Below are 26,941 nucleotides of genomic sequence, written 5' to 3'. Positions count from 1 at the left end.
ATCATCCCAAAGAATTCTGACCATAGGCCAAACTTTCCAACCTAGTGGAGCGATTCAGCCTCCCAGCTGAACAGAGAGGACAACGTCATCGTTAACGCATCAGTTATGACAACAGAGGAACCATCGGACCGTTTATCAGTCACAGTGAGGATGGCTTCTTTACAGGAGAGGCTGATCCTGTTACCCGGGCAACCCCAATGCGAAGACAGGCAGTTTTATGGACCATCTGACCTTTATCGTTCCTGAGAGTAAGACTAGTGCATACAAATGACCAAGCTCAATCAACTGACCGGTCAATGCTGCCCTGTGGTCACTTGGCCTTGAGCCCAGCAGCAAGCCAATTAGGTGTTAGAAAGGAAAGGTATCATTTCCTCTGTGAGGGCCCCCCATACAGAGAATCATTATTATTCAAAAGATCAATCAGATGTTGAAGGACTTTTAGATCACAAAAAAAAAGTCCTCGTTTTGATCAAGCAGAGGCCAATGTTCGGAATGAGAGCAAGAGCACCGTGATTAGTAGGACATGCGTGACAATAACCTCTGTAGTTGGTATGTTTTCAAGTGAATAGGTGTTAATGATGCATGCAAATTAGTGGTGTACATAATAATAAACAGGTTTAGGAAGGCTTAATAAATTGTTTGAATACCCTGCTCAGAGAGAGCAGGATAGAGGACAAGGCTGGTTGGATATCAGATCACAAGAAATGATACACTACAGCAATAGTGCCATCTGCTGTGACTCTGCTATACAGTCTAAAAATGAGGGGTTCAACAAGGGTTCTTCGAAGTCCTTTGAAGAACCTTAGGGTTCTGAAAATTGCCCCTAAAAGTTTCTTCAATGAACCCTGTAGGAGGTTGGGTTCTGAGAGGAACTTCCTTAGTCGTTGGGGGTTCTTGCAGGAACCCAACTGCCCAACAGAAACATTTGGATTTTAATTTGAGACAGCAAGGGAAGTCACTTAACAACAATGTAAAGATCTGCTCCATTTAAGGTGAGGTTTGTCCCCTGTATGATCGAAATTGATATTGTTTTATGATATCATCTTTTTATATTTGTGCAAATCTTTCTAAGACAGAAGATGGACAATTCAATGGGTATCAATCAACAAAGAGGTAAGAATATAATATATGTGGGCTATAACAATATGTTGAAGGCTGCATTGGGTGCAGATGACTGTACTGCTCAGTTTTGTGTCTGCGGGAATACAGGTGAGGCATACAAAGTTATGTCAATTGGTATTGGTATGCAGATCACATTTAGCATCCTCCTCCGTTACTTCTTTAAAGAATACACCATAGGCCTCAACATTATGGACATGGTATGTATATGAAAACCACTAACACAAGGTTGTTTTAAATGCACATTTACCAGAAAAACCAAGGTATGAATACTGGTCATGTGTATGTTTTTGTTAATCATCTGTATAATGACTATTTTGGGGATTCACAGACGCTCCCTCCACCTGCGATGACTATAACAGGACACCTGTTAAATCACTATGCACTGAAAAATCATTCTGGCTATGGATACATCAACACATTAACCATTTGGGGTGGCAGGTAGCCTAGTGGTTAGAGCGTTGGGCCAGTAACCGAAAGGCTGCTGGACTGAATCCCTGAGCTGACAAGGTAAAAATCTGTCGTTCTGCCCCTGAACAAGGCACTTAAACCACTGTTCCCTGGTAGGCTGTCATTGGAAATATTTTCTTATTCTGCTTTGCCACTAAAATAATAATAAACACTGATAGCTAAAATATTGTTCAGAATATTATTAATACAACAGTTAGTTTTTTTTTAAATGTACCCCAAAAGGTTATTTGAGGATCCATTAAAAGGGGTTCTTCAAAGAACTTATAGAGGTTCCCCCACAGTTTCAATTTGAAGAACCCCTAAGGAGACTCCAACAGCCTTTCCCTTTAAGAGTATGGACATGCGCCTGATATTTCTAGGCATTTTCTCATCTCATTCAAAATGATCTTATTTCTTGGGGAAGAACTTACTCTCTTATTAATAATACAACGGATGGCTCTATGCAAGACAAATATTCGCAATAAAAAGAACATGAATAAATGAAATGTACGTTACATTTATTATCCTTAAAAAAACAGAAGACATTTGGATGTTAGGTATATAACACAATGCTTTTAACCAGAAAAGGCACCTGGACATGCGAGTGAGTTTTTACGTTAGGAATATTCCTGTGTGGCTCAAAACTGCAGCGCCTTTTAAACTCCAGACAAAATGGACACATTCACCTGACGATGGCACACATCTTTATTCATCAGGTTAAAAAAGCCAATAAGACAATAGTGGTGTAGTGATAGCTAAAAATATATTATTTTATAACATAAATACAATAGTCTTAACGTTGCACATATTCTGTCTGCAACAATGTATTGGCATCCAATGCAGTCCACCGTGTTTGCAGGGGAAAGTACAAATGAGAGTTAACCCCTATGATATAAACCAAAACATGCCTTAAACTTGAACTCTTTTAAATGTCGCAACCTACACATACTTAATAAATTATATTCTCAATTACAAACCATTCATTATTTCCCATTCAGAATGGAGGGCTATAAAAGAGCTCCTGTATAGAGGCCATTCAAGTCGATGGCTTGAATCTGAGCTGTAGTGAAGCTCCGGCTGTGATCGTCTGAAACATTTCTTTATTGCCAGCAGTATGTGCATGTCTCTCTAAGGGGCCTTTACTGGCAGTCTTTGGCCTTGTGGGGGGCTAATCTATTTATACCGCAGAGCTACAGGAAAATGAAGTCACGCTAACTGGTGAGTATATCTGATCTGAATAGTGGGGCTGTGTCAACAGGGCTTTCCTACTGAAATGCAGCACCCATAGACCTGTGTTGAGACACTTCCTTTCTCTGAGAAAATGTTCTTTTGTCCAAAACGCCGTGCGCAAATACGAAGAGCAACAATGTGATCCGTTTACATTCTGGCTGCATGGGAGTAGAGATAGACAGAGCAGGTTATTCATGTGTCAGGGAAACATCCTCTTAATCCACGGCTCCTGTTCAGTAGGGCACACTGTAGCACTGTGTTCTCATTGGACAAGTTCAGGCAGTACCTCCGTTTCAAAACGTTTCATCCTTGCTGAACACAACCCTAATGTCAAAACGCTCCAGTACAGCCCTGACAACAGCACTTCTCTCCCTCTCACTGTGAAAAGGAGACGCCTTCCCACAGTGAGGTGAGGGCATATGGACACGTTGGTTGGTGCTGCATTCTAATCTATATCATCAGTCCTGCTATGATATCCACTACTAAACCACAACCACAAACGCACTGTGATAATATCAAGGAGAACTACGATGAAAATGTGTGGCTTGTGGTAAGTATAGTGACCTGGTACAGACGTGCAAGCCAGAAGGAACCAAAAGCACAATTGACTGCATCTTCTCTGGCCAGCAAGGGAAAGAAATCATGGGTGCGCATCTCAGCGAGGAAATCAAAGCGACTCGATTGGCCCTAGTAGTCTCCTTATGGACACCCAGATGGTCCCGCCCACAGTGCCTTTTTTCCCTCTTTCTGATTGGTCCCATGAGAGAGCTGCCACAGTATTTTGGAATCATCATCAGTGATGACTGGCCGTTCCCTCAGGCCTCGTGTGGGTGGGATGTGTGTCGGGTCACTTGCTGAGGCTGATGCTGACGTAGGATGTTGGGATGTAGCCCTCGTTCCCGTTGGCCCTGCGGACCCTGGTCCAGCCGTCACCTTTATCCTCCTCCACTACAGACAGCACCTCCCCCTCCTGCATGGTGATGGTCCCCTCGCTGGCACCTAGCAGGGACATGACAGCATGTTACACTATCGCCACGTACAAGTGTGTTATACCATAATAGTGTTGAGTACATTGGTGTCATTGTGACCCATCCACACCTACCTGGGAAGTTGTACATGGCTGTGCATTGGCCGATGGGAGCGACAAGCTCCTCCTCCGTCTCCTCCTCCTCAAAGTCGTCGTCAAACTCGGCGTAGATGGCCTGAGAGGGATCTGGGGTGCCTTCTTCAGAGTGTGTTCCGTCAGGGCTGGAGGGAGAAACACACATATGCTTAATAATAAATATAGGTATACGACTACAGTACATTCACTGACAGCCACGAGTGAAGCCTCAGCGTCTGGTTGCTAACCTGTGTGGTTCGTGAGTGCTGCCGTTGTTGTTGGAGTGAGACCTGTCGCTCAACGCATCCTCTCGTAACGTATCTCTCCTGAGCATCGAGTCCCCTCGCCTTCCTGCCTCTGTCAACCATGACTACGAAACAAAGCGCAGAGGAAATGTACCATTGTTTCCTATAGATTGTGCTCGTGACAGATTGTGAATGGGACCAAGTCAAAGAGAGGGAAGGGTTAGTATATTAAATTAACAAAAACACGAGGTCTGTGTTTACAAAGACCTATGTGAAGAGGTAACAAACAATATGTATTCTAGCTTGCATATGGGAACAGTGCATGCAGTACATGACTGTGGCCAGTAGAGGGGAGTCCATTACCTCATACTTGTTGAGCTCTCCTCTCAGTCTCTCCATGTTCTGGGCTGTCTGGTTGATCTGGGGAGACAGACTGGCAGGGTCTCCCATCTGGGGGTTCTTCTCATACACATCCTTCATCTTCTCCAGGGCCTCACTGGAGAGACCGAGCAACACACACACACACAGAGAGAGAGGGAAAGAGAGGAGATGAGAGGTGGATTGATTCTCTGTGGAAATGCATCCCCTGTGAAGTGCAGTAATTGGTAAACAACACACACACACAGGAATACTATGTTGGGAGAAGTTGTCAGTAGTCACAGAGATGGTTGTCAAAGCAGTCAGTCAAAACTCCCCCACACACCTCTGGTCCACTTCTTTCTGCAACTCCTTGCCAATGTCATCTAGTTTCTGTTGTAACCTCTTCCTGCGCTGCTCAGGGGGGAGATGGCCAAAGTCCTCTGTCACCGTGGGCTGAGAAAACGCACAGGGCGGAACAGTCACTTTAGCACACACACACATTCTCCATCACCATGGCACGTGGTAGGAGAGGAAAACACCCCGCCACCCACAACCACCTCTAGAGGAAATGCCGGTCTGTGGTTAGGGTTCAGCCCAAGGGAAACGGTTGACAACAAGAAAGCATTTTTAACCTCTAGTAATGACATTGTTTTTGCTTTAGAGTGAACAAACAGATATGCTTCGCTTTTTTTTACAGTGAGCTGAACCCAAGACCACCACCATTGTCACCCATATAATCATTCCCAATACCATCCCATTGTCAGCACACCCACCCAAATAAGAACCTGTTTTTAGGAACTCTTCCATTGGGTTTTGTGGTGAACGTTTAAAGGAAGGAGTTTATCATAGTGACAGACCAGTAAAACAATGGAGGTAAACTGAAGCCAATATTTAAAAATAAAAAAAATAAAAATTAAAAATAAAATAAAAATATTTAAAAAATATTTAAAAAAAATAAATAATAATAAATAAAATTTATTAAAAAAAAAAATCGGTCAAATTATACCATGTTGCCCCATTGCTGCAGTGACTTGAGTTAAGTGTTGTTACACCCCCAATCCACCAGGTGGCCACCTCTTCAACTCCAAACAGACAGACAGGCCATGTTTTCAGCCCTCTGCTTTGCATCCAATGTTGAATTTGAATCTGGCTGTGTTCCAGTTCATGTGCTAGCAGCTAAACTACAGCGTGAACATTCCAGCATTGATTTGAGAAGGTAAACAAGCAGACTTTAGTGTGATGTTTGAGACCAAGATGCTTGTTCAATTGTACTGATGGAGAGGTGGTCATGTGTGAGATTCCCCCGTCAATGTGAGAAGCTGAGACACCCTTTAACACCCCACACAGACACCACTCTAGTATTACCATTACTATGATCCTCTCTGGAGTGAGCCTCTGAGGGAGAGAGAAACAGACAGACAACACGTGTGTGTGTGTGTGTGTGTGTGTGCGCGCGAGAGAACTGGGTGGTTCGAGACCTGAAGGTTGATTGGCTGAAAGCCGTGGTATATCAGACTGAAAAACATTTTTTTTGTACTGCTCTAATTACATTGGTAACCAGTTTATAATAGCAATAAGGCACCTCTGTGTTTGTGGTATATGGCCAATATACCACGGCTAAGGGCTGTATCCAGGCACTCAGTGTTGTGTCACGCATAAGAACAGCCCTTAGCCGTGGTATATTGGCCATATACAAACACAAACACTGAGGTGCCTTATTGCTTAAATATATATACAAAGTGCATTCGGAAAGTATTCAGACCCATCAACTGTTATTTATCAGCTTAAAAATATATAAAACATTTCTCACAAAGTGCATTTAGACATTTTTCAAAATGTCTAAATCTGAAAGTATTCAGACCCATCAACTGTTATTTAATACATTTTAGAGTGAAGCTGATAACATAAAACATTTCTCAATCTACACACAATACTCCATAATGACAAAGCAAAAACAGAATTAGACATTTTTGCAAATGTCTAAATCTGTTTACATAAGTATTCAGATACTTTGCTATGAGACTCAAAATTAAGATCAGGTGCATCCTATTTCCATTGATCATCCTTGAGATGATTCTACAACTTAATTAGAGTCCAACTGTGGTGAATTCTATTGATTTGACATGATTTGGAAAGGCACACACCTGTCTATATACAGGTCCTACATTTGACAGTGTACATTGAAGGTCCCTAAGAACACAGTGGTCTCCATCATTCTTAAATGGAAGACATTTAAAACCACCACCACTCTTCCTAGAGCTGGCCACCCGGCCAAACTGAGCAATCGGGGGAGAAGGGCCTTGGTCAGTGACCAAGAACCAGACTGTCACTGAGAGCTTGGGAGTTCCTCTGTGGAGATGGGAGAACCTTCCCGAAGGAGAACCATCTCTGCAGCACTCCACCAATCAGGCCTTTAAGGTAGAATGGCCTGATGGAAGCCACTCCTCAGTAGAAGGCACATGACAGCCCGCTTGGAGTTTGCCAAAAGGCACCTAAAGGACTCTCAGACCATGAGAAACCAGATTCTCTGGTTTGATGAGAACAAGATTTAAACTCTTTGGCCTGAATGCAAAGAGTCACATCTAGAGGATATCTGGCACCATCCCTACAGTGAAGCTTGGTGGTGGCAGCATCATGCTGTGGGGATGTTTTTCAGTGGCAGGGACTGGGAGACTAGTCAGGATTGAGGGAAAGATGAATGGAGCAAATTACAGAGAGATCCTTGATGAAAACCGTCTCCAGAGCGCTCAGCACCTCAGACTGGGGTGAAGGTTCACCTTCCAACAGGACAAAGACCCAAAGCACACAGCCAAGACAACGCAGGAGTAGCTTCAGGACAAGTCTCTGAATGTCCTTGAGTGGTCCAGCCAGAGCCCGGACTTGAACATCTCTGGAGAGACCTGACAATAGATGTGCAGCGACGCTCCCCATCCAACCTGAAAGAGCTTGAGAGAATCTTCAGAGAAGAATGGGAGAAATTCCCTAAATACAGGTGTGCCAAGCTTTCAGCGTCATATCTAAGACCTGAGACTGTAATCGCTGCCAAAGGTGCTTCAACAAAGTACTGAGTAAAGGGTCTGAATACTTATGTAAATGTCATATTTGGGTGTAGACCGATGAGGGAAAAAACAAAACAACGTAATTAATTTTAGAATAAAGGCTGTAATATAACAAAATGTGGAAAAAGTCCAGGGGTCTAAATACTTTGAATGCACTGTGTATCCAGAGTACAAAACACATGAAGGAAACCTGCTCTAAGGGTTAAAGAAGGATGTTTAAGCTTTGAGACATGGGTTGTGTATGTGTGCCATTCAGAGGGTGACTGGGAAAGACAACAGATTGAAGTGCCTTTTAAACAGGGTCTGGTAGTAGGTGCCAGGCACACTGGTTTGTGTCAAGAACTACAACACTGCTGGGTTTTTCACAGTCAACAGTTTCCCGTGTGTATCAAGAATGGTCCACCACCCAATGGACATCCAGCCAACTTAACACAACTGTGGGAAACATTGGAGTCAACGTGGGCCAGCATCCCTGTGGAACGCTTTAAACACCTTAGAAGGTCTATGCCCCGACAAATTGAGGTTATTCTGAGGGCGAAAAAAGGGGACGCCCGGGGGGGTGCAACTCAATATTAGGAAGGTATTCTTAATGTTTGGTGTATTCAGTGTCTGACACCTTCAAAGAGTCGGTCTTTCCACTCTGAAAGGTCAACACCTGAAAGATGTAACATTTTGCTCATTAATTGAGTCCGTTTTGATTGGACGTATTCAGTCATTTCCTGGAACAATAAGACAGAACAGGTTGATCCACCAAACAGGTTAACGGAGGCCTTTGTGAGGAGACGTTGTGGCCCCTGACCCTGATGACTCACCATTCGCCCGAGGGTCCGGAAGGAGGATATTCTGGGTTTGACTGTCTTATTGATCTCCTTCAAACAGTACGACAATGGGTCCCGGCCGAACTTGGGGGAGGGGGTTCCGTTAGCGGGCGAGGGGGCGGGCGGCGTGGACAAGGGGGTGAGTGAGGAGGGGGAGGGAGAGAGCTGGGGTGTGGTGAAGCACAGACACCCGGGGGGTGGCATGGAGGGAGAGGGTAGGACAAAAACAAAACAGATGACAAGGGAAAGAGAGAGAGACACCATCAACACCTTAAGCACACCAGACAGAGAAGACGACACTGCAGCAGTTACTCCTGCAGAAGCCCACAGTCACCGGATCATTCACATAGCGCCACAACACCAGCAATGAAACACCAGTACAGCACCACAGCCCCAACAGCAACAAAACACAAGCCACGATAAAGGGTAGAGTAGAGTGAGCCTACGTGAGGAACAAGGTTGACAGATTGGAGCAGACCAATGAGAGGTTCCATTGGTTAACCTCAATCTGGACACAGATACACAGGTAGACTGAACATTGTAGAAAGAACACCCTATAGGTCTGGGCCTGGTATACATGCTTGTAATAAGACGCATGGCAGGTCTCTAAGCTAGTGGGAACTACTGAACGTTGGCATGATGGTGTAACCACATGACCAAGTGAGGAGCAGCGAGGGAGAATATAATCAACTCTACAGGCTGGTTTCTCAGTCACAGATCAGCCTAGACCTACAGGAGTCCTGGAATAAAAAAAAACACTTTAACTAGGAGCTGTTTGAGTCAGTGTTGTGCAGTGGGGAGACTTTTTACAAATGACATCCAAAGCCCTTTCTCACAGGCCAATATGAAAGTTAACTCTGATCATTACTGATCATTACAGATCCACCACTTTGGGGAGAGCAGGAGCGATGACACAGGAGCGGTGCACCACACAGACAGGACGGGAGGTAGGCTGGGTGTATTAGAGGAACAGGATTGGACAGCAGTCAGCAGGGTAAGCCAATCAGACATGCAGCAGGAGGAAAGTGCTGGAAGAGACTGGGGGGGAGGAGAGAGAGATGCAGCAGGGGATAGAGGCCGGCCATGATGTAGGTTAGCTCGGTGTGGGTTGCTGTACTCTCAACATTCCTGTCTAGTTTATTTTCAGTCATTTCAGACTGGCTCAGGAGGCCTGTTTAAGGGACATCCAATATATTCTGGATCTAGACGGCCTCTAGTGGTCCAACGTCATCTATGATCTCCAATGACGGTGTAGAGAGAACACAGAAAAAATGAGTTCACCTGGAACTAGTCATCCCTCCCTGTCCCAGTATCATACCTGATGGTTGGCATTTCCCAAAGGTGTCATTGTGGTGGTTTGACTGCTAATGTTATAGTCTGGGCCAGTATAATAGCAGTGTGTTTGTAGCGGAAAATTCAATGCGTTTGTGAGTCATGGGAGTGGGCTGTACCAGGGAGTGTAAACTAGTCATTGTGTCTGCGAGGAGGCGTGGTACTAGCAGCCTACCTTACTCTTCTTGCTGAACAGCCAGAACGGTTTGCTCCTGTTCTTGCCCAGCAGCTCCAGGGGGCCTTTGGGTGTACCGAGGGTGCCCAGGCTGCTGTCTGAGGAGGCACGGTTGATGCCCTGACTGTAGTCCTCAAAGTCCAGGTCCCCAGGACGCTCAAAGCCTGACTTGTACTGCTCTATAAGAGCTATGGAGTCCTGCAGGGACCGCAGGTTACATTATGACAATGAAACACAGACCAACAATACCGAAACGTTTCAAAGCATTTGTGTTTCATACCCATTTCCCTCAAAATTCTGTCAAACTTCATTGGACCACATGCATCTACCTACGTTAGGTCTGGGTTTGTTTTGTATACATGCAGTACAGTACGGCCAACTCACATTCCTCTCGTTGACATTAGTGCCCGCTCTAGTGACGCCCTCCAGACACCTCCCGATAATGGGCATCACGTGCCTCTCCGTGTCAGAGAACAAGACGTAGCCCTGCGCCAGCTTCCTCACCCGCCTCTCATCCATATCCTGGAGTTTCTATTGGGCAAGGAGACGCATACATGACATCACCCAATTAGATCTGCCATGTCTTGGTGCCTGATTACAGAGTAACCATCTCAAAAAGGTCAGATGTGTTTTTAGTGTCTGTTGAACCCAACGTTAGCATTTAAAATAGCTCCATCAGAAGGAAGGAAAGCTAGGTTAAGGTCAGGATGGACGGGTGAGAGGCTCTGCCTTACGTTGAAGATGAGAGGCATGTCGCTGAAGTAGAACTGGCTCTGCTCCTTGTTGTATTTCTGCAGCTGGGCTGCGTAGTCGTTCTTACACTCCTCCGCTATGTGTGTCCTCATGTTGGCCTGCTGTTTGGCCTGGACACCGGTAACAAAACACACAGGTCTCACACACACAGGCCGGTATGGTGGCTCACATTCCACTGTTTAAAGGGGAAACGGGACAAGTAGGACAGCTGGAATGTGTTCAGTAGGGCACACCGTAGGAAAACGTTCTGCAACGGAAAATGAAAACCTGTGTTCTTTTTATTCTGCGTTGGTGTCCTCCTACCTTCTCGACGTCGGCCTTTGTGGCGTTGATGTCCTGGTCAGTTTTCTCGGCATATTGAGCAGCTTTTTCCGCTTCCCGCCACTCCCTCTCAAAACGTTTCTTACTCTAAAACACAGAGAGACAGAAACACACCATGTTGATCTTAGCTAAAACCAATACTGTGCTCAGTGGGCATTTTTTGAATGGAAGAGAATAGACTCTACTATTGTGTACAAGCGAGACCTCTGCTTCACCCAAGGGTAGTGAACACTTGCACCTGACTTTACTGAAGTGGTGCTGACCCATACAGTGATGAGCAATGGGCAGGAGTGCTGCTGGTTTCTGGTCTCATTTTGGTGGTTCCCTACCCAAATCAAATCAAATCAAATTTATTTATATAGCCCTTCGTACATCAGCTGATATCTCAAAGTGCTGTACAGAAACCCAGCCTAAAACCCCAAACAGCAAACAATGCAGGTGTAAAAGCACGGTGGCTAGGAAAAACTCCCTAGAAAGGCCAAAACCTAGGAAGAAACCTAGAGAGGAACCGGGCTATGTGGGGTGGCCAGTCCTCTTCTGGCTGTGCCGGGTAGAGATTATAACAGAACATGACCAAGATGTTCAAATGTTCATAAATGACCAGCATGGTCAAATAATAATAAGGCAGAACAGTTGAAACTGGAGCAGCAGCACAGTCAGATGGACTGGGGACAGCAAGGAGCCATCATGTCAGGTAGTCCTGGGGCACGGTCCTAGGGCTCAGGTCAGTTGAAACTGGAGCAGGAGCATGGCCAGGTGGACTGGGGACAGCAAGGAGTCCTCATGTCAGGTAGTCCTGGGACATGGTCCTAGGGCCCAGGCCAGTTGAAACTGGAGCAGCAGCATGGCCAGGTGGACTGGGGACAGCAAGGAGTCATCATGTCAGGTAGTCCTGGGGCATGGTTCTAGGGCTCAGGTCCTCCGAGAGAGAGAAAGAAAGAGAGAAGGAGAGAATTAGAGAACGCACACTTAGATTTACACAGGACACCGAATAGGACAGGAGAAGTACTCCAGATAAACAAACTGACCCTAGCCCCCCGACACATAAACTACTGCAGCATAAATACTGGAGGCTGAGACAGGAGGGGTCAGGAGACACTGTGGCCCCATCCGAGGACACCCCCGGACAGGGCCAAACAGGAAGGATATAACCCCACCCACTTTGCCAAAGCACAGCCCCCACACCACTAGAGGGAAATCTTCAACCACCAACTTGCTTACCCCTGCTTTTAAAAAGAGCTCCTCGTCTCTTTTTCCTGTATATTACAAATACTGGTCACCCGAGTCACCACACACACATGCACTCACAACTAGTGAACAAACGTCCCTTTCACCGATGTAACAATGACCCCGCTTACAGCAGACAAAAAGCAGACGATATGAGAGAGCATTCAGAAACATTTGACAGCTTTCACCACGATAGACGATGAAGGACAGTGACTGGACAAAAACATTGGCCTTTGACTGAACAGAAAGAATAAACAGTTGTTCACTGACAAGCAAAGTACAGGCCTACTGTATAGAGAGGATGTATACATTAGTATTCTACCAACAGCGTAGATTTTCCCTTTGGAAGAGAGGAGTTATTGGGCAGACGGCCTGACATGTAAACAAACGTACACTGTCGAGCTGCTTATAGGTGCTCTCCAAACTCTGCTGGGATTTCTTGGCCTCCGACAGATGCTGCAAACAGAAAAACAGAGAGAGAGGACACATGAGACACCAAGAACACTAGGATGATGACATGACGGTCCCTACTTAGACAGGGCCATTGGCATTGGGTACAGAATAAACAACGGCCACCAAAAACCACTGAACAAAACAGATGGTAAACAAATAGCAGTCTGTCTGCCTGTCTGTCTGTGGGTCATGTCTACTGGGAGACTTTTTAGTGTTTGTGTGTGTTCTATATTCCATTGGGGTTGGGCCAAGGCATTCCTCTGCGTTCAGAGGACGACAACACGACAGTGACCATCCCCTACGAGACAACCCAATCAAGGCTACCGTCGTGCCATAACAGAGGAACCTACAAATATCTGATGGTCCTTCCTGTCTCCTTCACAATCTCCCTCCTTTTCCCTAGATCCCACTCATCTTCACTCGCCCTCACTATAATAATCTTCCATCCTTCCCCATCAGTGTGGATCTCTCTCTCTCTCTCTCACCGTCTTGCGCTCCATCTTGAGCTCCTGCAGGTACTTGGTGATTTCGATGCAGATGTTCACCATCATGTTCTCAGCAATCAGCTCCCTCTGTCCTGCGTAGTCGTTCATCTCATTCAGGATGTCCAGGAAGGACTGGTGGTTGGAAAACCTATGGGGGGGGGGGGTAGAGAAGAGATGAGATCTGTAACGGATTTGGGCGTTGATAGGAAGTTACATACACTGTTGCTTAAATAGCTGTGTTAGCCAGGTAATGATAGGTCCATTACTTCCTTATTCCCGTTTCCCTCTCAGGGGGTATAGTAGCAGTCATTTGCATTGCTCTGCAGGTGCTGGCATAGCCTCTCCAACTACAGTACTATAGACAGGAAAGCAGTTTGAAAAGACATCATTGAAATTACGTCATGTATTGTGGGTGTATTATTTTAGTCAAGCTTTGTTTTTCTTCTATATGTCTGATTAGGAACTGAAAGTCATGTTGAAGATCACAGCTGGCCTGGGCAGGTACAAATTCAGCACATTTATTTTATGCACACACACATTCATTTGCACACACACATTCATTTGCATACACACATTCATTTGCACACACACATTCATTCGCACACAAAAGCCCACCTGCATTCCTGTTCCTCTTTACAGCCTGGTTTAGGATTGTATTTCTTTGTTAGATTTCTGTCAATATTAGGAGAGGGGGAAGATATGGTAAGTAGTCTGGAAGACAGAATATGTCAAAAGCACAGATGCAAACTTAATTATCCTAAATGAGAGGAAAACACATCACATCAAATTAGGGTGTCTATTCAAATCTCAATGAAGACGTTCTACTAACCTAAATTGGTTACAGTTTGCATTTATTAAAAATGATTTAAATTTAAAAATCAATCCACACCTCTAAGAAACAACAAACACAAATATTTGCATCTTGTAGGCAAGCCTACCCCGGTCTACTGGCACAGTTGATCTTTCCATTTTGCCATTTTTTATCTCAATATCAAAGGTAACAATTAATTACCTTACTGTAAATGGTTTTGAATTCAAATGGTCAAAAAGAAACAAAAAAAGCTCAAGCAAGAATTCTACTAAGACTGGGAGTGGTACAGTCTGGGAGTGGTACAGTCTGGGAGTGGTACAGTCTGGGAGTGGTACGAGAGGAGCCTAATGGGAAGGATGTGTAACCTGAAAGCTAGCAGTTATTGATCTTCTATTATCATCATCTAGGTCTAAAAAACCCACCCAGCCAAACAAGCTGAAAATTCAGGCAACTCTTACACTAAAAGGGCATTATCATAATTGTCACAATTTCACTGTATGATTCTAACCTCAGTGTGGAGATATATAAAAAAACAAAGAATATCATGTTTCTGCCTGCACTGCCCCTTTAAGGGAAAGCCAATGCAAAACTACAGTCAAGAATAACATCTATGTTTAAAACACAGCCACTTCTCCTATTCTTCCTTCTTTCATTAGAGCTCTCTCTGACCACATCCTGTCAGTCATGTGCCAGTCTGCTCCCACTTCCTCTCCTCTCCACCAGAGCACAGCAGCAGATACTGACAGACACACGTGGAGTGAGAGTGAGGATCAGAGAAAAGGGGAGGCAGTAATATAGGCTCGAGCTTGAGAATGAGGGCCGTGTTTCTGGGACTGTCTGGGCTGGGGCAATGTCAACAGGGGAAGACAAGTTCAACTCTGCCCCAAACTAGTCCTAAGAGACCACATACATTTCATAAAACAGCTTTTGAGCACAAACATCAACTGCTGTGGGCACACAGGCAGGAATGAGGCCTGAGGAATGAGGAACCATGAAGAATGAGGCCTACCTCAGCTGCTTGGCATAGTTCTGCTCTATCTCCGTCCTCTCCTTCACAAACTTGACATACTTCTCTACCAGTTCCAGCCCGGATTGCGTGTGCTTGTCGATGATGTCATATTGGTCCTGGGGAGAAGGAACATGAAAAGAGAGAGAGAGATATTACAGACGATACACACGAGATGCATGAAAAGCTCGTCACCATTCGATAAGAATGACAGGGCGCGTTCCATTGGGTGAGTGATGTCTTCTAAGGAAATGCTGGATATTAAATCAGTCCGAGGCAACATTTAGTTTACAGACTGTTGATACTGAATCTCAAGTCACCATATCTACCCAAATGTTATGCCTTCCAAGAATTCTCCACATATACACAACCATTGACCCCCAGCCTTGAGGTGCTAAATCATGCTGCGTTCTGCTACTAAAGAGAGGGGGGGAGAAAGTTGGAACAGGGCCAGAGAGAGAGCGAGAGGCCACAGGGAGGAGGACGACCTTCTACCGACAGGAAATAGGAAGCTCCCCACTCTTCCTGTGGTACATGGACTCCGTAGAAACACCCCACATATGAATTGCATAGAACACTAAATAACCAACTGATTACCGCAAAAATGAAAAATTGGAGGCAAGTGGAAGGGAGCGAAGGTAGGGAACTTGTTCGTCTACCCTTTAAACGCCAAAATTGACTAAAATAAATAGTCATAAATTGAAAAACATACCAGTTTCATTGGATGACCAAAATACAGATTGTAAAATAGAGAGATTTGATGTACCGATTCTATGGCACATGGTTTATGAACTGATACAAAACAACTTTAATTTTTTTTATTTTTTATTTTACCTTTATTTAACCAGGCAAGTCAGTTAAGAACATATTCTTATTTTCAATGACGGCCTGGGAACAGTGGGTTAACTGCCTGTTCAGGGGCAGAACGACAGATTTGTACCTTGTCAGCTCGGGGGGTTTGAACTCGCAACCTTCCGGTTACTAGTCCAACGCTCTAACCACTAGGCTATGCTGCCGTTTTTCAATAAAAAAAATGTATGTATAAAATTCTTGCCACCAACAGAATGTTATGTTTATAGGGCATACAGCCATCTCAGCTCTGCAGATTTTGCTGCGAAGAGACAGTATCATTAGATCATTTATTCTGGTATTGCCCTTATGTAGCTTGTTTCTGGTCACAGGTTCAGGAACATTTACCTCAAATTCACCCTACAAATAGGACTGTTGGGAGATTTGGAAAGCCATAGTCAATCAATCAACAATATGATAGTTTCAATAAAAATATTTATCTTTCATTTACAATCTGTAGATACTATGGGATTAGGAAGGTTCAGAATCTATGTGAAACATCACAACACATCTGAAATCAAGTTGAGGGAGCGTGCAATTAGCATGCTGACTGTAGGAATGTCCACCAGAGCTGTTGCCAGATAATTTAATGTTCGTTTCTCTACCATAAGCTGCCTACAACATCATTTTAGAGAATTTGGCAGTACGTCCAACCGGCCTCACAACAGCAGACCATGTGTAACCACGCCAGCCCAGGACCTCCACATCCAGCTTCTTCACCTGCAGGATCGTCCAATGGGTGGTGAGGAAGGCGTGCTGAGGAGTATTTCTGTCTGTAATAAAGTTTGAAAATACTCATTCTGATTGGCTGGGCCTGGCTCCCCATTGGGAAATCAAAATGGTCACCTAACTATTTAAAATCGCCCCCCCCCCTCCATTTGTTTGTACATTGCATAGAAAATAAACAGCGAGTAGCAGCATAGTCACTTCACCCCTACCTACATGTACAAATTACCTCAACTAACCTGTACCCCCGCACATTGACTTGGTACCCCCCTGTATATAGCCTCGGTATTGTTATTTTATTGTGTTACTTGTTATTTTGTTTTACTTTAGTTTACTACATATTCTCTTAACTCTTCTTGAACTGCACTGTTAGTTACGGGCTTGTAAGTAAGCATTTCACGGTAATGTCTACTGCACCTGTTGTTTTCGGCCCATGTGACAAATGAAGTTTGACTTGATGCCCTCCCAGGCCCACCCATGGCTGTACCCCCGCCCAGTCATGTGAAATCCATAGATTAGAGGCTCATGAGTTGACCGACTTCCTTACATGAACTGTAACTCCATCAAATCTTTGAAATTGTTGCATGTTGAGTTAATATTTTGTGTTCATCTGTGTATATTCTTGCTGTGTAACTACTGTGAAGAAAATAAATGTGCCATGCTTGTCAACTGTGTATATAAAGTACAAAAAAATAAAAGCTGTAAAAAAAAAAAACCCGTTTATTTTTGTCCTCCGAAGAGGGTGGTGGACGGGGCAAACTAAAGAAACTACAAACGTAACACATCGTTATTTGATTTCCCGACACTTCATAAGCAAACGTATCGTCAACGCACACAAGAAAAACTAAATAGGCTTGCTACCACACGTATCATGAACAGAAATTCCCACACTTTGATATACAGTGAGGACTCTTCTAGTCTCTTTAGTTCCTTTTTTTGGCTGGGTGCTTTATGGCCACTTCAAGCACAGACAAGCCTGTTAGAGAGAGAGGATGATATCAAGGAACTCTGTAGTTATGGTATGGAGGAGGGCCATTCAATGGGAAGAGATTCCTATCATGTTGGGCCATGTTCTTGACCCATCCTACCCCTTCAAAAGGGCACACGATAAAAAGAGAGTGAACAAATAACACCTAAGGCCTTTGATTTGAGAAGAGACTTGTGTGAGACATTGCGAGCGAGTTGCTGTATGTGTGCATGTGTAGAACACAGAGGGACTACATTTTTAGAAGTCTGATCAAATGTTTCGGGGCAGGAAAATGAGGGCCACAGCACACAGTGTGCTCTTTTTGTGTTTACCCGAAGCACCACCAAGAGAACACAACAAACGGGTTGCTTTTCATTCCAGTTTAACAGAGTCCTCCGGTCTGCGAGGTTAAGTCGTAAATAAACCAAGCTGATTGTCGTTTCACAACCAGTCGGCCGACTGGCTGGGGTGGATGTCTTCCACCGCACAAACATAACCTCGTTTGCCCTCTCCATAAGATACTTTGGTTTAGAAATTGGTTCCAATTTAAAGTTTCAGTAAGCTAGGACATTCAGTTGGGTTTTTCATGAGCATACTGTTGGCTTCATGATAGGATTTAGGACACATCAAAGAACCGTAATCTTCCAAAGACTGTAGGCCCATCCATCCATGTTGGCCCTGCCTCAACCCAGCAGTCTTCTACCTCCACCCCCCCCCCCCAACTCCAGACGGATTCACTTGTAAAGGCATCACCCTAGGCATGGGAAGTCATCCTGCTCAGTGGTGGAAAAAGTTCCCAAGTGTCATACTTGAGTAAAAGTAAAAGATACTTTCATAGAAAATGACTTAAGTAAAAGTGAAAGTCACCCAGTAAAATACTACTTGAGTAAAAGTCAAAAAGTACTTGGTTTAAAATATACTTAAGTATCAAAAGTAAAAGTAAAAAAATGTAATGTCAAATTCCTTATATAAAGCAAACCAGGTGGAACCATTTGTATTATTATTATTATTATTATTATATACGGATAGCCAGGGGCACACTCCAACATTCAGACAACATTTACAAACCAAGCATGTGTTTAGTGAGTCCACCTGATCAGAGGCAGTAGGGATGACCAGGAATGTTCTTTTGATAAATGTGTGAATTAGGCCATTTATTTTTTTACTACTTTTGTCTGTCTGGGAAAATGTGTGGAGTAAAAAGTACATATTTTCTTTAGGAATGTAGTGAAGTAAAAGCAGTCAAAAATATAAAATAGTAAAGTACAGATACCTCCAAAAATGACTTAAGTATCCTACTCCATGACCACAGAGAGGGTTTCCTACCTTAGTCACTATCTTTCATGAACATTATAAAGGGACCGTCTGCCATGCTACATTTCTTTACAGGCTCTGTGTGGAACACACACACACACACAGAGCCTGTCCTCACTCAGTCACACTAGCAGCCAGGGCTAATGCCCACACACTGATCTTACACCCTGAACACTAGGTGCCTAAAATAACTCCTGGATTAACGGCAAGGAAAGCAAAGGGACAGATGCCACAGAGCAGCACAGTTGGCCACCAACGTTACTGGCCAAACACAATCACAACCAATTAGGCAGTCTGGACATTGTGGCGAGAGAAGGAACGAATGTTGAATGAATGTTTTCCAATAGTCTCCCTCACACAAATACAAACATATGAAAACGTGTTTAGATCTGTGTGCAAATTGAAGTCATTCTCTAAATTACCGGCTAATAACACCTGATAGAAGGTACAGTAAACTACCTGCTAATAAAACCTGTTTGAGTTTACATGTTTTCAGAGAAAAGTAGAGGTTTGAAGAAATGTCTCTTGGGTTAAAAAGGGAAACAGATGTGGCACACACACACACACACACACACACACACACACACACACACACACACACACACACACACACACACACACACACACACACACACACACACACACACACACACACACATACATACATACATACATACATACATACATACATACATACATACATACATACATACATACATACATACATACATACATACATACATACATACATACATACAAGAGCATGGATAGATGTGATGTTTTGAGTTCATTAAACTAGGTCAAACCTAATTAGGTTGCTGGTGCTCAATGCAGCACAGCACTGAGGATGGAAAGAGGACATGAGGAATAGAGAGAGGCACAGGGGGGGGGGGAACATGGGTAATGAGGTCAGAACCTACCGTCCCACCCTCCTCTCTGTAACACACCATTTCCATATTCACTATACGGTGTGTGTGTGTGTGTGTGTGTGTGTGTGTGTGTGTGTGTGTGTGTGTGTGTGTGTGTGTGTGTGTGTGTGTGTGTGTGTGTGTGTGTGTGTGTGTGTGTGTGTGTGTGGTCAGATCACTGGGTGGGTGGTGGAGTAGCCATAGCCTAGCTCTCAGATAAACCGTGTAGCAACATTGAGAGGCAGTGTGTTCTCGGCCTGATTTTCTAGTGAAAAGACTGCTTGTTTCTCTGTTTGTCTTGTCCATTGTGTCGCCTACCAGCTCCCACTGTAACTCACTCTTGTGCACATTGGCTGGGGAATCCATGACAACCAGTGGCAGTCAACAGAGGTTGAAATCAACTCAGTATACTCATTATAACCATGTGAGATCGATGAGCGAGAGCAAAGATCCATCCAGCCATCTATGTTAAAAAGTGAGCTATTGCTTGTTGTCACACGGTACTCTAGTGGGCACCAATCCTGGTCCTGGAAAGCAAGTGATCACTACAGTGTTTTTCCAGGCTATTTTAAATTCCTCAATAAAAAGGTATTGGTGGTCAGTAATTAGCCTTGTTGGGAAACCCTCTCTCCAGGACTAGAGTTGGGTTGGTGACCACTGGCATGCTCAGTACAGTGCACTGTTGAAAACATTGAAGGATCTGGAGTAAATGTGCCATCATGTAACTGATATCATTCAATATGTCAACTGTGTGTGTGAGACTGTGTGCTCCATCCATGTGCACGGTGGGTAGCAGGAGGCAAAAATGTCCTATTTCTGGGAATCAAGTAGCGCCCAACTGTGTGACAACATGTTGCGGGCATGGCCCTCCCAAAAGTGGATCCTTCCTTAGGACAAAACTAGTCTTGGGGCAAGGAATGTCAATTAAATTCACTCAAGCTCAAAACATCAAAGGCTTCTAGGCCCTAGACATTCTGAATGTCTGGCAGTTTGTGCACAACCATCTGGGTCATAGGCTTTTTCTTGAGGAATTAAACATAGACTTGAACTTGGCTAGCTAGCTGATAGCATAATGATCTGAGAGACAAGACACCAGCACAAGCTGCTTTGTTCTTCCGGGTCCCCAAATGATAGCACTTTGATTTGAGTTATGAATCGTGCTACAACTTATGTACCCGCTACAATGGCTGCGTTTACACAGACAATCCTGCTCTTCTGTCCATTTAGGGGGGGGGCTTATATGCAGATTCAGGAATGCCCACGTGCAAAAACGTCACAAATTGCGTGCAGCAATTACACACTATTACATTCATGGGCAAAACACACTGATCTGATTGAACAAAGGACAAATTAGTGAAAAATATCAGAATTGGACTGCCTGTGTAACATTTGTATCTGTTCAGAGAGTGACATGCTGGTCCAACTCAAGGTGTCAAAAAAGTTATATGGACCCATCCAATTGGCAACAGATTTTCATGCGAAAATTAAAAAATAATAGTAATTTCAGGACAATCTGGCGCCGGACAACAGGGAACATTTTTATTGACCAGACATTTGAGAAATTTTATGGACATCCATATGCATTCAGATCCAATCTGGCACAGCCAACAGCATCAATAAATGAGGGATATTGGCCAAATTAGCCACATTTACGAGTCCTTAAAAACCACCCTTAAACAAATTACAAAAACACTATTCCTTGTGTTTCGATGTGTAGCATATGTAACACTTTATAGACTATTTTGAGGCTACTTTCCTAAAACAATTGTCCACCTCACGGTTCAGCTGTCAGAGATTTGAGCACTAAATGCACCAGGGAATTGCATGCAATGGCTTCCGTGTCCACAGTATGAGATTCATATTTTAACAGCTTGATTCTGGTTGTACACAAATGTGTTTACATCCCTGTAAGTGAGCTTTTCTCATTTGCCAAGATAATCCATCCACCTGACAGGTGTGGCATATCAAGAAGCTGATCAAACAGCATGATCATAACACAGGTGCACCTTGTGCTGGGGACAATATAAGGCCACAAAATTACTACAGGGGAGTATCAAGCAACTTCGCACAACCATTGAAGAGGAGTGGGATAACATTCCACAATCAACAACCTGACAACTCTATGCGACGGAGATATGTCACGCTGCATGAGGCACATTGCCTATTTAAATAAAGCTTACTTTTTTTATATTTTTAAATGGTCACACTAGATAATGCCTGGTTTTCTGATCCATGCCCTTACCTTAGTTAAGGTGCATTCTGTATTCCGAGCCATGTGAAATCCATAGATTTGAGCCTAATTCATTTATTTCAATTGACTGATTTCCTTATATGAACTGTAACTCAGTAACATGTTTGAAACGCTTATAAACGCACGTTGCGTTTATATATTTTTGTTCCGTATGCGTTTATATATTTTTGTTCCGTATGCGTTTATATATTTTTGTTCCGTATGCGTTTATATATTTTTGTTCCGTATGCGTTTATATATTTTTGTTCCGTATGCGTTTATATATTTTTGTTCCGTATGCGTTTATATATTTTTGTTCCGTATGCGTTTATATATTTTTGTTCCGTATGCGTTTATATATTTTTGTTCCGTATGAGTTTATATATTTTTGTTCAGTATGCGTTTATATATTTTTGTTCAGTATGCGTTTATATATTTTTGTTCAGTATGCGTTTATATATTTTTGTTCAGTATGCGTTTATATATTTTTGTTCAGTATGCGTTTATATATTTTTGTTCAGTATGCGTTTATATATTTTTGTTCAGTATGCATGCGTATGTGTACATTGTATATGAAGTATTCAGACCCCTTGACGTTTTCCACATTGTGATGTGTTACAGCCTCATTTAAAAATGTATTACATTGATAAGGAAAATAAACAATCACAAACAAAAACAGGTTTAGAAAATGTTGCTAATTTCTTTTTTTTTTTTTTTAATCTCACATTTATCTAAGTATTACCCTCGGGTCTTATTGGGTATGACGCTACAAGCTTGGCACACCTGGGGGAGTTTCTCCCATTCTTCTTTGCAGATCCTCTCAGGCTCAGTCAGGTTGGATGGGGAGCGTTGCTGCAGTTATTTTCAGGTTTCTCCAGAGATGTTCGATCGGGTTCATGTCCGGGCTCTGGCTGGGTCACAAAGACTTGTCCCAAAGCCACTCTTGTGTTGTCTTGGCTGTGTGATTAGAGTCGTTGTCCTATTGAAAGCTGAACCGCCACCCCAGTCTGGAGGAGCTGAGCGCTCTGGAGCAGGTTTTCATCAAGGATCTCTGTACTTTGCTCCGTTCATCTTTCCCTCGATCCTGACTAGTCTCCCAGTCCCTGCCGCTGAAAAACATTCCCACAGCATGATGCTGCCAACACGCTTCACCGTAGGGATAGTACCAGGTTTCCTCCAGACGTGATGCTTGGTATTCAGGCCAAAGAGTTAAATCATGGTTTCATCAGACCAGGGAATCTTGTTTCTCATGGTCTGAGAGCCCTTTAGGTGCCTTTTGGAAGTGGGCAGTCAAGTGTATTTTACTGAGGAGTGGCTTCTGTCTGGCCACTCTACCATAAAGGCCTGATTGACGTTTGTCCTTCTGAAAGGTTATTCCATTTCCACAGAGGTTGAGATCTGTGAGAGTGACCATTGGGTTCTTGGTAACCTCCCTGACCATGGCCCATTTCCCCCGATTACTCAGTTTGGCCAGGCGGCCAGCTCAAGGAAGAGTCTAGGTGGTTCTAAACTTCTTCCATTTAAGAATGATGGAGGCCACTGTGTTCTTGGGGACCTTCAATGCTTCAGAAATGTGTTGGTACCCTTCCCCAGATCTGTGCCTCGACACAATCCTGTCTCGGAGCTCTGCGGAGAATTCCTTCAAACTCATGCCCGTATTTTTGCTCTGACATGCAAGGTCAACTGTGGGAACTTAAATAGACAGGTGTGTGCCTTTCCAAATCATGTCCAATCAATTTATTTTACCACAGGTGGACTCCAATCAACTTGTAGAAACATCAAGGATGATCAATGGAAACAGGATGCACCTGAGCTCAATTTCAAGTCTCATAGCAAAGGGTCTGAATACTTATGTAAATAAGGTAAAAAATAAAGGTAAAAACTGTTTTTGCTTTGTCATTATGGGGTAGCGTGTGTAGATTGATGAGAAAAAAAATACATTTAATCCATTTTAGAATAAGGCTGTAATGTAACAAAATGTGAAAAAAGGGAAGGGGTCTGAATACTTTGAGTATCTGCTTCCATACATTTTTTCAACTGGTGCCGGGGGACCTTCAGATGAGTCTTGTGAGGCCCGTGGGCATCCTAGAGCAAAACAACCTGACATGTACATGTTTGTGAGTCTAACCATTACACAGAGGGGTCATATTAGTGTAGCCCAGACTGTTTGGATGCTACAGACAGAAGTTGGCAGATTGAAGTTGGTACAGCCAGACGCATCGCATGGTGTTCGTGAGAGTGATCTTTCCATAGAGGAGTGATAATAGTTCGTAGGCCACACCGTTCCGATGCTACATACGATTTTGCGAGAAGACAGCTTTTCGAGGGATGTCTCGTGGTCTGACAAACCCTGCTCTAGTTCTGCCACCTTCCACCGCAGATGCAGAACTGCGACATCAGACAGACGCGGTGGATTGAGACGCATCCAATGCAACAAAAAAAAAACTGATCTCTTGCTTGAATTGACAGCTTTGTATTATTATGCTAATTAGAGTTCTGCAGGGCGCGGACAACAACTCTAGGGGGTTTTAAAGCAAACTTAAAAAGCAGACTCAGAGCTGCCTACTCTCACACATTGGCCCTTAACATGTAGGTCCATTGCATAATACATCCCATGCCTCAACTGGGTTTGCCCGAGCTTTATTTATCACGGCCACTGATCACTCTGTACGAACCACATCTAGAAAATGTTTGAGGTGAGAGGATTGGAGGGGTAATCCAAGCACTAAGGATAACCTTTTTGTTGCTGATGTCAACACCACATAAATGATTCATTTTCTGAACCAGTTGCAGTACAAATGCAGAGTCATCATTCAAAAAAAAAAAAAAAAAAAAGGTGGATCTTTGTTCACAGGGAAACCCATAACTTTAGTAAGGCAATTTAAAACATGTGACCAGAACTAGGACGCGACAGGACATTCCCAAAACATGTGCATTAGTGTTCAAACAGCATCTATCACATATTGGGAGTAGGAATCAGCTTCATAGAATGCAGCCTTTAGACAGCATGTACTAAAGTCGATTTCATCCACACCTGCATTAGTCCCCTCGTTTGGTGATCAATCATTTTGTCAAGCAGATTGTGAACCCGAAAACTGTATGTTTGATTCTAGAGGGGGGGGGGCAATGAATAGAACAATGGTTTGGTTCAGGGTGTAGGGGCAGATTTATCTCATCTCATCTTCAGGAGATTTTATTATGCATTTAATTTAGTCTGATCTGTAGAACAATTCTCATTCTTAACAATGGGCTAAAATATAGGGTAATAACTATGCTTGTCGGCAAGAACACTACAGGTATTCCCCACACATTTTATTATTCCACTTATTCCCGATTTTGCCAGTATTAATCACACATTTGAAGTCTGATATGGCTACTTGTGTCTTTGCAGCCATTCATGGACAGTTTTGAATAAATTATACAAATAAGCATTGATATTAAATGCTCCAGGAACCAAATGTTTTAGTATTGTGCACAAGCTAGGCAGCGATGGTAGAGTAAGATGACAGCAAGGATCTTCAACTATATAGTAAGGAAGTAAGTAGGTAGTCTCGGACGAGTCGGAACGGCTCACAGGGCAGGAGCCAAACTCTTGTTTCTGTAGCGTGAGGCAGCTTGATGTAAAGTACACCCCCCCCCCCCCCCCGGATAAGACGCTAGTCTATTCCAGAGCCTTACCTCCAATCTATCTCATAAGTAGGCACAAACCACCTGAATATTGATATGTATTCGATTTTTCATCAAGTTTGGGTGATTTAAATCAAATATTGTTATAACAAGAACATTTTCAAAACACCCAGCACTTGAAAAACATAAATCAAGTGTGGCCAACTCTCCCGGAGAGCAAGCATGATTTTCTCCCAGCCCTATTTAAAGAGAGTTAGCCACTAATATTAAATATTCCTGTGCAGAGCCTTGGTGTACTGGTGACACTCCACGGCATGTGTTGCATACAACATTCCACCCGAGAACAGGGATCAAATCCCCGCTTCCAACCTTCCCACTGTTTCGAGCATTTGCCTGTGTCCCCATCTCCATTTCATTCCTGTCTGAAATTGTCAAACCACAAAAACAAATCATCCCCCCCCAAAAAATCTCAAAGTAACAAAGTCGTCAAATTGAGTGTTCATTTCATGTTCAAAGCATCCTCAATACACATAACCTGTGGTTGAATTTGTTTTGTTTTTCCACCCCGGTCATAGGCCTACGTCATATCAAAATACATAGAATTGCTGGAAATGTGTTTTAAAACAGTAACTTTTTCTTGAAGGAAGACCTCCAGGGTCCCATCTAGGGGTTGTGCCAGGGGGCAATGAAATCCACACGCAAATCTCCGCTACAAGATGGATTTTTAAAGCGTATTTCCTTGCAATTGTACGATATCGTATGTATGTTTATATGATACCAGAGGACGAGGCCCAAATGAGTTCCAAAAAATGTACACTTGGGACACGCGGTCAATTTTGACCCTGTTCTGGGTCCAGTTGAGTATGGCTGGGACAGATGTTCTGAGGGAAAGAAATCTCAGCATAGTTTGACTACCTCCATCAAACCCAGTCTCTTGGCATGCTCATAGTCGTAGAAGAACATACATGCTACATCACATTAAGTGTCAAAAACAATACTTTGCCAAACTTCACGAGAGCTAAAGCCCTTGGCAGATCCCAGACTGCTCGCATACTCACCCAGAGATCCGTTCCCCAGTCCATGTTTAACGTCTTCTAATCAGCGGATCCCTGAATACAAAGAACTTCCTCAAAGTTATCCCAATTTGGAGGACGCCTCAAACCTGGGAGATGAATTCCGAGGGACGCTCAAATACCCCCTTCTGTATCCTTTCCGTTTCTAAACAGTGAGAATCATTTCTCCCTATAATTTAGCAAACTAATCTAGTTCATCTAAACAATATTCGTTGCAAAGGAAAGAGGGATAAACTAGCTTTCATAGCCGCGTCACTCCCAAATCCTAATTCTTAAAGGGACAGTTCCCCAATGGATTTTC

At 43.6% G+C, this 26,941-nt stretch overlaps 1 protein-coding gene across 5 annotated transcripts; it reads right to left on the bottom strand.

The window, feature by feature from the left end:
• Window positions 1-2,260: 2,260 nt before the first annotated feature.
• trip10a (thyroid hormone receptor interactor 10a) lies at window positions 2,261-26,912 on the bottom strand. Of its 5 annotated transcripts, none has more exons than XM_046330595.1 (16): window positions 26,626-26,912; window positions 14,950-15,065; window positions 13,745-13,801; window positions 13,130-13,277; window positions 12,585-12,647; window positions 10,947-11,051; window positions 10,625-10,753; window positions 10,275-10,421; window positions 9,891-10,088; window positions 8,378-8,548; window positions 5,872-5,901; window positions 4,850-4,959; window positions 4,510-4,642; window positions 4,150-4,271; window positions 3,902-4,047; window positions 2,261-3,798 (listed from the first exon to the last, which is right to left on the bottom strand). In XM_046330595.1, the coding sequence occupies exons 1-16, from the start codon at window positions 26,647-26,649 to the stop codon at window positions 3,647-3,649; spliced, it is 1,851 nt and encodes a 616-aa protein (XP_046186551.1). In that variant the 5' UTR covers window positions 26,650-26,912; the 3' UTR covers window positions 2,261-3,646. The 5 variants fall into 5 exon arrangements, with proteins under 5 accessions (XP_046186551.1, XP_046186553.1, XP_046186552.1 ...); XM_046330597.1 differs by lacking the exon at window positions 26,626-26,912 and adding an exon at window positions 13,396-13,484 and having other exon boundaries at window positions 14,950-15,031; XM_046330596.1 differs by lacking the exon at window positions 5,872-5,901.
• Window positions 26,913-26,941: the final 29 nt, after the last annotated feature.

Source organism: Oncorhynchus gorbuscha, linkage group LG26 (genome assembly GCF_021184085.1).
Source record: "Oncorhynchus gorbuscha isolate QuinsamMale2020 ecotype Even-year linkage group LG26, OgorEven_v1.0, whole genome shotgun sequence".
Classification (NCBI taxonomy): Eukaryota; Metazoa; Chordata; class Actinopteri; order Salmoniformes; family Salmonidae; genus Oncorhynchus; species Oncorhynchus gorbuscha.
This window is presented reverse-complemented; position numbering and strand designations above follow the sequence as displayed.

Coding starts and splice junctions, on each gene's coding strand:
- trip10a (XM_046330595.1), bottom strand. CDS start 26,649: ATGGACTGGGGAACGGATCTCTGG. Junction 10,089..10,274: donor CTAATGTCAACGAGAGGAAT/GTGAGTTGGCCG, acceptor CGGTCCCTGCAG/GACTCCATAGCTCTTATAGA. Junction 3,799..3,901: donor AGCCATGTACAACTTCCCAG/GTAGGTGTGGAT, acceptor TGTCCCTGCTAG/GTGCCAGCGAGGGGACCATC.